Consider the following 12,589-nt stretch of genomic DNA (forward strand, 5'->3'; position numbering starts at 1 on the left):
AGAAGATGGCCTGGCTGAGTGACAGCCAAAGCTTGAACTCTCTATAAGGTCTACCAGTCTGATTGTGACCCTGAGCGTTGATCCTCTGTCTTGCTGGGACAGAGGCAAATATTTCAGGGAATGATGCTCTCCCTCTCTTCACACCTCTCCTTCCCATGTCAAACTCAGTGAAAGAGGCTCCAAGTTAAATGGAACAGGACCCTTCTAAAGAAATGCAATCAAAATCTACCTTATTTAGTTCTGTTCTACCTTAAAATCATAAATGAATGCTATTACATGTTCTTGAATTACGTCCTAAACCTTGCATTTCAAATTTAGTACTTCAATATATCTAGTAATTGCCTACCTAATGTAGAGTTCTAACAAAATTTTCTCCCCCTAGGAAGGTAGTTTTTGAACACTTATCAACTAAGCACCATTATTTTTCCAATGAGATTTTGGGCCACATCTATACTGAGTTTCGATATGTGTCTCTCTACTTCTCCACTGAGTTCTTCCTCTATTCATTCATTGCACTATTTTATTATAATTATCCAATTCATTTGTAACATGTCTTATTTGGTAAAACAGTTCTCCATTTCTTTTTATTAAAATTGACTGAGCTACTTTGTTATATATATTTTGGAAAAAGTTTTTCAAATTTGTCATAAAATCCAACTCTAATTTTGATTACTTACAGGTTAAAGGTATACATTAATTTGCATATTACAGATTATTAAGCTATCCCATCTAAGAATAGAAAATGTCCCTATTTATTCTGATCTTTTATGTCTTTGTAGAGAGTTTTAATGTTTCCGTTTTTAGGTCTTGTATATTCTTTATTAATTTCTGGATAGTTCTAATTTTTTGGTTGCTGTTTTTGTAAATGTATAGATTATTGCTTATATAATGGAATAATATTGAATAAGTTGATTTTATATTTAGTAACTTTGCTACACTTCCTTATTTAGCCCTAATATATTTTCAGTTGGGATATTATGTTTTGTCTTTATGGGGGGGTTTTTGGTCTTTTTTCACTCTATATTATTTATTTACAATTCTCTTTACAATATTTGTATAAAATCAATTTTGCAGTAGATTCGATTAATTACTTTCAATAATCCAGTTTTTGGTTTCACTAACATACTCAATTTTTTTTGCTCTTGTTATTCTTTGCTGTATGTCCTGTCTTATTTCTATTACAGCTTTCCTTTTCTTCATGTGTTAGCTATTTCCCCTTTTCCAACATCTTGAGTTTTGTAATTAATATTGGTTTGTTGATATCAGGTTTCTCACCCTCAGTCCTATTGACATTTTGAGCTATGTAATTCTTCCTTGTGTGTTTGGGGGGCTATTCTATGAACTGGGAGTGTTTATCAGCATCCCTATCCTCTACCCACTAGCTTCCAGTAGGAATCCTCTCTTAGCCATGGCTATCAAATGTGTGTCCAAACACTGCCAAATGTCTCCTGTGATGGAAAGGAAATAACTTCTGTTGAGGACCACTGAAAATTTATCAAAGGCACATAACAAACTGAGAACTATTTATTCAAGAAAAACTACTGAAACTAAGAGAAGAACACTGGCAATTTGTGATGTTTCAACCTTGAGCTGCTACCTTACCCTCCACCTCCATCAGTACTATAGATCTACCAGGGCAGGGCAAGTTATGAAAGCAAGCAACTTTACTGTCGGGGGAGCTAACATGACTTGGAGTGGAAGCTGGAAAAACTCCATGACCCAGAGTTATCCAAAATAATAGTAATCTCAGTGGCAAACGTAGCAGCTTGCCTCAGTTTGTGAAAATGATTAAGGCAAGCAACTAACCAGACAACTAGCCAGATATTCAAGGAGATCTTGAGAATGAGACAGCCATAATGGGCCTTGATAAGTTGTCACATATTCCTGGCTGTCTGAAAGGCTATATGCATGTGCAAGGTCGCACATATGTTCAGGAAAGTCCAAAGAGGGCCATAGTTATTTATACATCTTTGGCTAAGTGACAGGCCTTCTACATGAGCAGAAGAGACAAAAAGGCCAGCAGATATTAAAAGCTGAATCTGATTAATAATTGCCTGCAGTTTGTATGTGTTCCCCCATGAACATACAGATTCAGTGGCAAAGGGGTGCACTGCCTCAAGGTGTTTAAGCACAAACTTTGGTCGATCATGCTGACACAGGAATGATCCCTAGAAGCCAGGATTAATATAAAAGCAAGAAGAAAAAACAAAAACAAAAATACTGAGGCATCAGTATATCCATACACTACAGGGGAGAAAGTCTCCATATAATTAGTGGAGGGAAATCCCTAAACAAACACAGGAACAACCATAACCCCCATGGGAGAATGCAAATCCACAGTTGTTACAATATATTATATAAAATCTCTTGTTTCCAACAAAAAATTAGCAAACATGCAGAGGAATGGGAAAGTGTTTCACATACTTTGGAAAAAGCAAACCATGTCTCTGATGGACTCTAGATATTGGACTTAGCAGACAAAGACTTCAAAACAGCTATTATAAATTGATCAAAAAAAACTAATGTAAACTATGCTTAAACAATAAGGGAAAGTATAAGAACAATGACTATTCAAATAGAAAATATCAATTAAAGGCCTAGAAATATAAAAAAGAACCAAATAGAAATTCTTGAGTCAAAAAGTACAGTAACCAAAATAAAAAATTAACTATAGGGACTCAAGACAGTGGCATTATTCATACTATCCAAAGACCAGAAGCAATCTAAATGTACATCAACCCATGAAGAGATAAACAATATATGATATAGCCACACAACGGGATACTTACTACTCAGCAATAAAAGGAATACAGTATTCATGTAGTTCATATAAGTGAACTTCAAAACATTATGCGAAGTGAAAGAAGCTAGATGCAAAAGACGATATATTGTATTATTTCTTTTATATGAACTATCCATAAAAGGCAAATCTTAGAGGTAGAAAGATTAGAGCTTTGCTTGGAACTGGGGGAAGGACCCAGAATTGACTAGAAGTGGGCATGAGGGTTCTTGTCTTGGTGATGAAAATGCTCTAATATGGGATAGATTTATTAAATCATTAAAAGGTTTACTTAAAATGAGTGAATTAGGTTGTGTGTAAGTTATTTGCCAATAAAGCTGTTAAAATATTGTTATTCATATCAAATATAAATAGAATTTTAATGGATCAAATGCATTACATTTTTCTTGCAAATAATAATAATCATTATCATAGTATTAGTAAAGATTGTATATTTAGCCTTCATTATGCATCATTATATGAGGCTCTTTAAATGTATAATCACATTATTTACAACTATGAGAGAGAAAATAATAACTACCATGATACAGGCAAATGAATGCACACTAAGAAGAAAAAAATTGCTAAAGGTAGCTTGACTCCTAAGTTCATGGACTCAACCAATGCTTTTTATAGTTTGCTAGCTGTGTCGGTGTGTGTATGTGTGCACATGCACATGCATAAGAGAGAAATGAGACGTGATGTAAGATTAATATTGGGCAAATATGTTCAATGGAATGTAATGCTGTAGATAATATATTTTAAGACTTCATAATTACTGGGTAATATATATAAATACAAGTAAAATTACTGTTAAAATTATTAATTTCTTAGGGATTGAAATTTCAATAACTCTTTAAATTGCCAAATGATATTTTAATTTCGGTCTCAAATTTTTCAAGAAAGTGAAAAATTAACCTTTTGACTTATTAACCACTTGAGAATACTAGCAGCATTTTTCTTAGACTTTACACTAAACCATAAATTTTAAAATAATGTCTGTAAATAAAAACCTAATAGGTTATGATATTATAATGTAGATTTCAAAATAAGAAAAAATTTGATGCGTTGTTTTCACATTTTTAGTAATGTGAAACTGTAGCTTATACTCTAAAACTTATAACTACCTTATAAACCATTCTAAGCTTCATTTTATTAACACAAATGGTCAAGCCAATTACATAAAATATAGTTTCTTTCCTTTGTTTAACACATGAAAAATTCATCACTGATTCTCTGACTTTAAATAAATTCATAAGCTTTACTATTACCCATTAGAAGAGGTGTTTTGCTGACACAAAGATAAAATAAATTATTTATAATCAGTAAATCTTCATAGTATAAGAGTTTACATCAGTGATTATCCAGAACTGGTAAAAAAAGAATGGTTAGTGGAAAATCTTACCACGCCAATGGAAAAGTAATTATTGATGATACTGTAAGGCACTGGGTCTCCCTTCTCATCTTTGTCATTAGGTATGACTTCAAACTTCCACCTGTCCAACATGATTTCTGTGCTGTTTTCAATGTCTTTTAAGATTTTCATCAGATTCTCACCTTCATAACCTAATGAAAAAAAAATTATCTTGAGAAAAAAATAACCAAATAACAAAAGCTCTAATTATATACGTTTAAGCGTGTGAATATGTGTGTATCATTCTAAAGCTAAATAATGCATTTTAAAGCAAATTCTAATACAGGTTGAAGAATTAACTATAATCTTATTATACTCATACCAATATTTTATCTTTAGCTTTAATTTGTAACTCATATTTTGCTCCTGTGGGACAAATTCTCAGTAGAGCCAACTGCCAAATGAACATCTCCAATGCATACCCCTCACAAAACTTTTTATCAATGTATTTATTCAAAGTGGAATTAATGATGGGCTTTGTTATTATCCTCCTGTGAACTCTCCCTCCGAAAGACAGTTGACTTTCCCCTCCACCCAGCTGCTATAGTAAAAAGCCTGGATGCCACGTTAGACTTGTCCCTTGTTTCTACTCCCTCTGCAGGCTTTATATTTGATAACACTTTTTTCCAGAAGCCACCATCCCAAAATAATAGATTCTGTACAGTACCACAGCACACAGTTCTCAAAACTAGCCCTACCACAGAGCTAGCATGGTGCACTATAGTTATTTTCATTTTTCTCCCCACAAGTTCCTTTTACCAGGTGTGCCCTACAGTAAATGTCCAACAAATCCATTTTTAAATAAATCTACTATAGATAGTCACCATGGCCAGAAAAGAAACTTGTTGCTTAATATTATACTTTCTCTTAAATGTACCTTTAGTATCTAACATTATAGTTAATTAGGGCTGTAGCCTAATCCTGGCTGTGTTATTTACTTCAGTGTCTGCTTTTAACATTCTAAACAGTTTCTTCCTCTGTAAAAACTTAGGTTTGGTGTGAGAATTAAGTGAGAAAAAAAATGAGAAAAGGCATAAAAGGTCTTAGTATATAAGGCAAAAGAATAGAAAGTTTTCAACAATATAATAATACTGACGATGACATTAGAATTTGAAATGTTATACTAAGTTAAATAATCTTTCTAACTCTATACACATTCTTACAATGATATTTTGAGTAGCAACAATATTTTCATAGATTTTTTTCTGTGTCCAACTTCATTCTATATTTTAATAATTTATTTGTTGAACAAGAAAATGCCAGAGGCTATGAGTCCTCGTTAGATGTGTTAGCACACATAACTCTGGAAAAACTGATTGCATTAAAAGAAAAGGGAATAGGCACTGTAATATGCCAACATTAAATTACATTTATGGTGTATTTGTTGAATTAACTATCAGAGGGGCAAAGCAGCCAGAAACCAGGAATACGTATCTTGGAGCCTACCATCTCTTCTTACATTACACAGGTCTAAAAACTAATTATACACCATTCAATACACAGAGCAAAGAGTACAACAAACAATGATTACACAGATATAAACATTAAAAGTATTAAAAATCATTTCAGTAAATGTCATACCATATTTTATAGCATAATTCAAAAATTATGAACTTACATAATATACATATAATTGTACTCAGTGATAAAACACTGAATTGTTTAAACTACAAGACTATAGTAATTACGCGTACTTATTTTTCAGGTGTTTCTTAATAGTTCCACCCTCATTCCCAATGTTTATTTTCTTTTTAATTTTTAATTTCTTTTAACGCCTCCAAATAAATTATATATATATATGTTTCCCTATTGCATTGAAGTAAAAACAGTTAAATATATTCACCTATTCTCCAAATTCTACTCTTGTTTGAAAATAAGTATGATGGTTTTAGATATAAATGAATTTATATACATTAAACTAATATTGTATAATATAGTATGAAAATATAGTATATTTAATATATAGTATTATATACAAACCCACTCAGCAGAAATATGAGTAAATGATAATGCTCTAAAACAAACATTGAGCTTGTCCTCAGCTACATCTCAGGTTAACAGAAGCACTGTTCAGCATAACACTAGAAAAATGTAGGAATGGCAACCGACCAGGAGACAACATAATAGAATTGAATTTAATGAAAGAATTAATACAGCTAGATTAAGTAGGGTCAATTAACTTAAATTCTTTAGCACTGGATAGGTTCTCAAAGTTTTTAATGGCTAAGTATGAAAAAGGCTGGTATCAATCAGTCTTCTAGCCAAGTAAAAATGGAAAGAGAGAGGCAATAAATCTATTTGGAGAATCATATCTGCAGTTCAGTGCTAATTTGCAAAGGTGAAGAATTCCAAATTGTAGTTCCCCATTTAACAAATATCTATGCCCTACTTGTTTAGATTTATCTGTGCTCAAGCTTGTTTAATAATGATCCATAACTATAAATAGGATTCCTGAACTCAATAAGATTATATTTTTTAAAAAAAGATAAATTAAACTTATTAAATATGCAAACAAAGCTTGTTCCAGAAAAGAATGATGCTATTTTGCTTCCATTATTTTGATTTAAAGCCTATAATCACTCTAGGCTAAGAAACCAAATGAAAACGTAATTAGTATTTATCTTCGCTTTAATGATATGATGTTATCATAATGACTGATTCTATCTAAAATGTCATAGAAATTTTTACAAATTTAAAATCACATAAAGAAAAGCAACAACATATATTTGTAAGAGTGTGCTCCATGTAAAATTCTGCCTCCTACCCCCTTACTCTTCACAAAACAACATTTTTCTTACAATAAACTTCAGAATTTTGTTTGAGAGATTAATCATTGCCAGAAAAATTGCAAAGAGAATGTAAATTAAGTATTTTTTTCAAATGCCCTACAACATCTTATATTTGTACAGTGTTATGTTTTCCAAAATATGTAAATATACTCATAAAAATTAAGCTTCCAGTCAATAGATTCCAGTGATATTACGTGAACAAAATGATTATTGGTTGAATAAAGTAATTTCTTTCCCAAATGTTAAGCATAATGATAATTACTATAATTACAGGAAGGACTCAGCCCAGACACTGGGGAAACAACTTGATAGTTGGGTGTAAGAACCTCCAAGGCAGATACCATTATTTTCTTCAAGTTCTGATGAGGAGTCTGAAGCACACAGTTGTTAAGCAACTTGCTCAAAGTTAGACACCTGACAAGAAATAATCCCACCCCAGAGCATGTTTCTTTATTAGTAAACTCTAGCAGATCGTACCTCCATTTTCCTAATTGCTCACCTTGGGCATCTTGCAGTCCCCCTTGATACCTCACTTTCCCCAAAGTCCCTACCCAATCCATTGGCAAGTTGTATCAGTCTATCCCTGAAAATGTCAGTCTGTGCACTTGTCTCATTTGTACTACCACCGCCCTAGCCCAGCCCATTTATCCTCTAAATACAATGGTAATCCAAATCCTCTTTTCAAAAACTATGCTTCCCCACATTGCCACATTTTCTTAACAGTCTTTTATGCCCCCAAATTAACCTATTTTGAAAACACAAATGTCACTGTGCCACTCTGCTTCTGAAACTCTTCCAAAGTTTCACTGTGTGCTTCAAAGTCAATCACATAAAATTTTTACCATGACCATTAAGACCTGCATAATCTGGCTCCTGATTATCTCTCCAATGTCATCCTATTCACCTCCATGAGGCCATACCTACCCACTGCCCCCATGACCTCTTAGAGTTACATCAGCCTTCCTTCAGTCCTTTCAGTACAAAGAGCTCGCTCTTTCTTCCTCATATTTTAAATCCAGCTTAAATGTTACTTCCTCAGAGAGGTCTTCTTGACCATATAGCTGAATAGTTCCCCTCGGTTATTCTCTGAAAATACACTCTGATTCTTTCATATCCTTGACCTTATTTTGTAATTATATATTTCATTATTCAGTGATTTATTGTCTGTGTACTCAATGAAAATGTAACCTCCAAAAGGGTAAGAACCCTTTATTTATTTTCTCATTTAATATCCACCACCTAGAACAGTGCCAGCACATGCTAGACATGCACAAAGAGTTCATCATCAATATACACTTTGACATATACTATAATCCATGTGTCTTTGGCCACTGATAAGAATATCTTTAAAACTGTTTATAAGGAAATAATTAGAGGATGCCCTGAATGGAACTTCTATATCAATTTTGAGATTTAAGTCACTTGCCAGCTTGAAACCAAAATAAAATTATTAATTTTCAAATATCAAAAATATTTCCAGAGGAATACGTAAGAAGCTGCATGCATGATTCTCTTCCTTTTAATCAATACACATATATTAACATTGGCAAATATGAGCATCTCTTTGCACTTTTTTTTTTTTTTTTTTTTTTTTTTAAATTATTATTTATTTATTTATTCATTCTTGGCTGTGTTGGGTCTTCGTTTCTGTGCGAGGGCTTTCTCCAGTTGTGGCGAGAGGGGCCACTCTTCATCGCGGTGCGCGGGCCTCTCACTGTCGTGGCCTCTCTTGTTGCGGAGCACAGGCTCCAGACGCGCAGGCTCAGTAGCTGTGGCTCACGGGCCTAGTTGCTCCGTGGCATGTGGGATCTTCCCAGACCAGGGCTCGAACCCTTGTCCCCTGCATCGGCAGGCAGGTTCTCAACCACTGCGCCACCAGGGAAGCCCAGCATCTCTTAAGCAATGGTTCATTCTATCTATCTATCTATCTATCTATCTATCTATCTATCTATCTATCTATATCTATCCTTAGATTCTATACAATTTAACTCAGTATTTTATAATATTCGTCTACTAAGTTATATCTTTAATGAAAGTTACAAATATATCATATACCATGTTTTTAACTTGGTTTCAAATTCTGTCAAATACACAAATACATGTATATACATCTTAGAGTTCACAAGTTGCCCAGGTATTCATGGAACAATTCTTCTCAAATTTTGTTGTAAATCAAGTTACTTAGGGAGTTTGCTTAAAAAAAAAATATCAACTGCCCGGGCCCCATCTCTAGAGATTTCCATTTAGCATATTTGAAGTAAGGTCAGTCCACTATATTTTTAACAAGCTCCCCAAGGGCTTCTGATTTACACTGTCTTAGTAGACACTTTTCAAACTTCTCTGAGTTTAGATGTTAAAAATATTTAGGATTAGGTTCTTGTTTCTTTAGCAAAATATGGTTTTCTTTTCTTTGATATCTTCAGGTAAGTTTAGCCTGTTAATGACACTTCAAATTATTTTAAGATCTCATCTTGAAATATTCTCCCCTTACTCACCTGTTCCATCTACACTATTCCATTTTCAGTTCCTTCAGTATGTCAAATGCCTTTGTATCTCTGGGCCTTTGGACTTGATGTTCCCTCTGCCTATAACATCCGCCCCCAGTTCTATATGGCTCTGTCATTATCCACCTATTAGGATTCTTCTTATGTCACCTTGTCAATTCCTAGGTGAGGTCGTTCATTATGTTGATTATCATCTTACTTGTCAGTAGGAAGTCTCACAATTTACACATGACTTCATGTTCCACTAGAATTTAAGGCCCCTTTGAAAGCAGATATTGTTTTCTTTCTATTCTTAACCCTGTACCCCAAGTGCAGAACAGACCACCTGGTGCAGAGTGGGTCTTAGAAAATGTGTTACCTCTTGTACTTATTCCTGGACAAGTCATTTGTTAGCCTTTCAATTTTTTTCCTTTGTTTGTGATTTTCTCACACACTCAGAGATTACAAATCTGAACATTATTTTAGAGTTAACCCATGCTTATCTCATTTCTTAAATTGGAAACCCCAAAACCAAAGAGGGTTGGAAGCTTGCCTGCCCCATCAAGTATATAATCAGCACTCAGTCTAACTCTTGGTCCACTATTTGTTTCTCTACCCTAGACTATTGTTCAAAATTATACTACATATTTGACAGCAATTACGTTTGCTGAAATCACATGGCAGCTGTCATGCAGTGAAGAAATGCTGGATTTAGTTTTTTGGGGAAGGGTGCTCTGTACTATATCTCTGTTTTTTAAGATTTTTTTTGTTGTTTTAGCTATTTTACCTCCTCCCCATCGCAGGCATCTTGCTAGATCATTGCCGGTCCCGAGAGGCAGAATAGCCACTGGAGGATGCTTGACTACATTTGCCTTTTCTGTAGAATTGAAAAATTGAAATAAAATAAATTTTTGATCACAGACAGAACAACAATGAAAAAAACACAGCTTGGCATGGAAGGCATTCCACCAGGTACTTATAAACATAAAACGTTCTATTTTATAGTTATATACAATTATAAATTGATTAATTTGTATGTATTTCTAGCAATTTATAAAACAAATAAATACCAAAATTCACAGTGACAGGAATTTTCAAGATTTATGCATGAGGAAAGCCTTTTAAATATGTTAATTCAGTTAAAAATTGTAGCAAGTCTGAATTAACTCCTTTGAAATTCTCAAGGATGCAGTTATATGCAACACAGGAATATTCATACAAGGACATAAGCAGAGTGGAGAAGTAGCTTCCTTTAAAAAGTCCCTTGCAACATCAACTCGAGGTACACTTTAAGGAATAAAATATTTTGAAAATAGTGGAATTCTAAAAGTTACTAAAACGCTAACAATGGTTGTGCTGTTCTGTGTCAGAGTCAACGACGTAAAAGGTTACCAGGTTTTGTTTGAGGTTCAACATTATACAACATAGTGTTTGAGTCCAGTAAATATATTTGCCACTGAAATTCCACATGCTTTTGTTTGAATCACTGAGCAAATCTCACAAACATATATTACTTTTCTTTATTTTTCTCCCTTCTCAGCCCTTCAAAGTAAGCATATGTGGGTGTGTAGGAATGGGGAGGGAATAGATTATGTAGGGATGTGCCACAGTGTACTAACCAAGGCTTAGATTTTGAGGGCTAATGCAAACCAACAATATCCTCCTGTTTTCACTAAAATTCTTACAAGTTCTCAGACATTGTTCAAGCAACTCCTTAATTTTTGCAGTTCTTGAACTCTGGTTTTCTCCTTAAATATATTAATACTACTGACATTGTTTATTGGAAGGCCAAAGAATACAATTCTCCCTGTTTTTCCTTTTTTAAAAATATGTTAGATTAAAGTCATTCTATGCTTACCAAAAGTGTGCTGACAATATGTATTCATTTTTAATTTGAATATTTTTGAGGGTATGAAAAGGTAGAATATTCTCAACTGCATTGACTAAATAAAAGTTTGCTTCAATATATATAGATAGTAAAACTTCTTTTGAATCAATCTTTCCTTTTTATGAAGAGGCCTATTTTTAAAAAAGATTGGTCAATGCAGATCCAGAAATATTTGAGGGCTTATTAAATGCCAAGAGAAATGAATGAGAAAAGAAGGATTTCTCGTTACTTGTAAATTTTTTTGTCAGTTAAAAATTTCAAATATAGAAGAATAAATTAAGCCAGTAAACAGTGTGTAACATTCCAGATGTCTAAGTGTATCACTATGTATTTTGTTTATTTAATGCATCCACATCCAAAGATATGGATGCATTAAATAAACAAACAAAATACACAGAATTTAAGGTTACCACTCTCACCCCAGCTACGTTAAATGTGTGTCTTCATTACCTATGCAGTCCAAAATCCACCCCACAGTTCCATCTCCACCGCAGGCTAACACTCTGAAATCAGGAACATCACGGAAAAAGTTTAACCTGAAAAATAAGCATGTTATGGCACATGATTGATATTTCAAAATTAGGACATTTTTAGTTTTGTATATTTAGCATTTCATCTAATGAAAGATTTTGATTTTATTGAAAAACATTAAATTCTTATGTAGAATGAAATTCTAAAATAAAAGTATTAACATGTCCTAAGTTAAACATTGTCATTATAAACTCTATATTCTATAATAAATATATTTTTTCTTTTATCAACTCTAAAGTTAAAAAAATAAAGTTAATAAATTATAATAATTTTCACTAAGATATACTCCCATATGCGGTATGCATATATATAATGCAGAGTGACATATACAAAATTGTTTCATTTACTAATTTTTATTGATAAACAATTCTTTTGAATAATTACATAAATGTGACCAATAGGTCAGTAAATAATGTCTTTTGAGAGTTTTCTGCCTTCTCCATTACTGGGAGAAATTGATCAGGCTGCATATGAGGTTTTAGCCAACTGTATTCAGTGTTTCCTTCTGACTGAATCTGCAACTAGAAGCCAGGCTTCCCCCTGTCTTTTGACCTGGTTGGCAGTGTTTGCCACCCAGGAATACTCAAGACTAATTGCGGGGTCAGCTGTGATAAATGTCCACTGCTTCTGCTGCTACTGCATGCAGTGTGCTTATTAATGCAACCTACCTTGGGGAAAATTACAAAGGCAGGTAATGCACCCAGT

At 33.4% G+C, this 12,589-nt stretch overlaps 1 protein-coding gene across 7 annotated transcripts in view; it reads right to left on the reverse strand.

Annotated features, from left to right (window-relative positions):
- DGKB (diacylglycerol kinase beta) overlaps positions 1-12,589 on the reverse strand; it is a 639,765-nt gene that overhangs the window by 389,796 nt on the left and 237,380 nt on the right. For all 7 annotated transcript variants that reach the window (XM_059932825.1, XM_059932829.1, XM_059932827.1 and 4 more), the window contains 3 exons: positions 11,804-11,889; positions 10,253-10,342; positions 4,185-4,345 (listed from right to left, as the gene is read on the reverse strand). In XM_059932825.1, coding sequence (XP_059788808.1) covers positions 4,185-4,345; positions 10,253-10,342; positions 11,804-11,889 — 337 coding nt within the window. The remainder of the gene's footprint in view (positions 1-4,184; positions 4,346-10,252; positions 10,343-11,803; positions 11,890-12,589) is intronic.

This window comes from Balaenoptera ricei, chromosome 9 (genome assembly GCF_028023285.1).
Source record: "Balaenoptera ricei isolate mBalRic1 chromosome 9, mBalRic1.hap2, whole genome shotgun sequence".
Taxonomy (NCBI): Eukaryota; Metazoa; Chordata; class Mammalia; order Artiodactyla; family Balaenopteridae; genus Balaenoptera; species Balaenoptera ricei.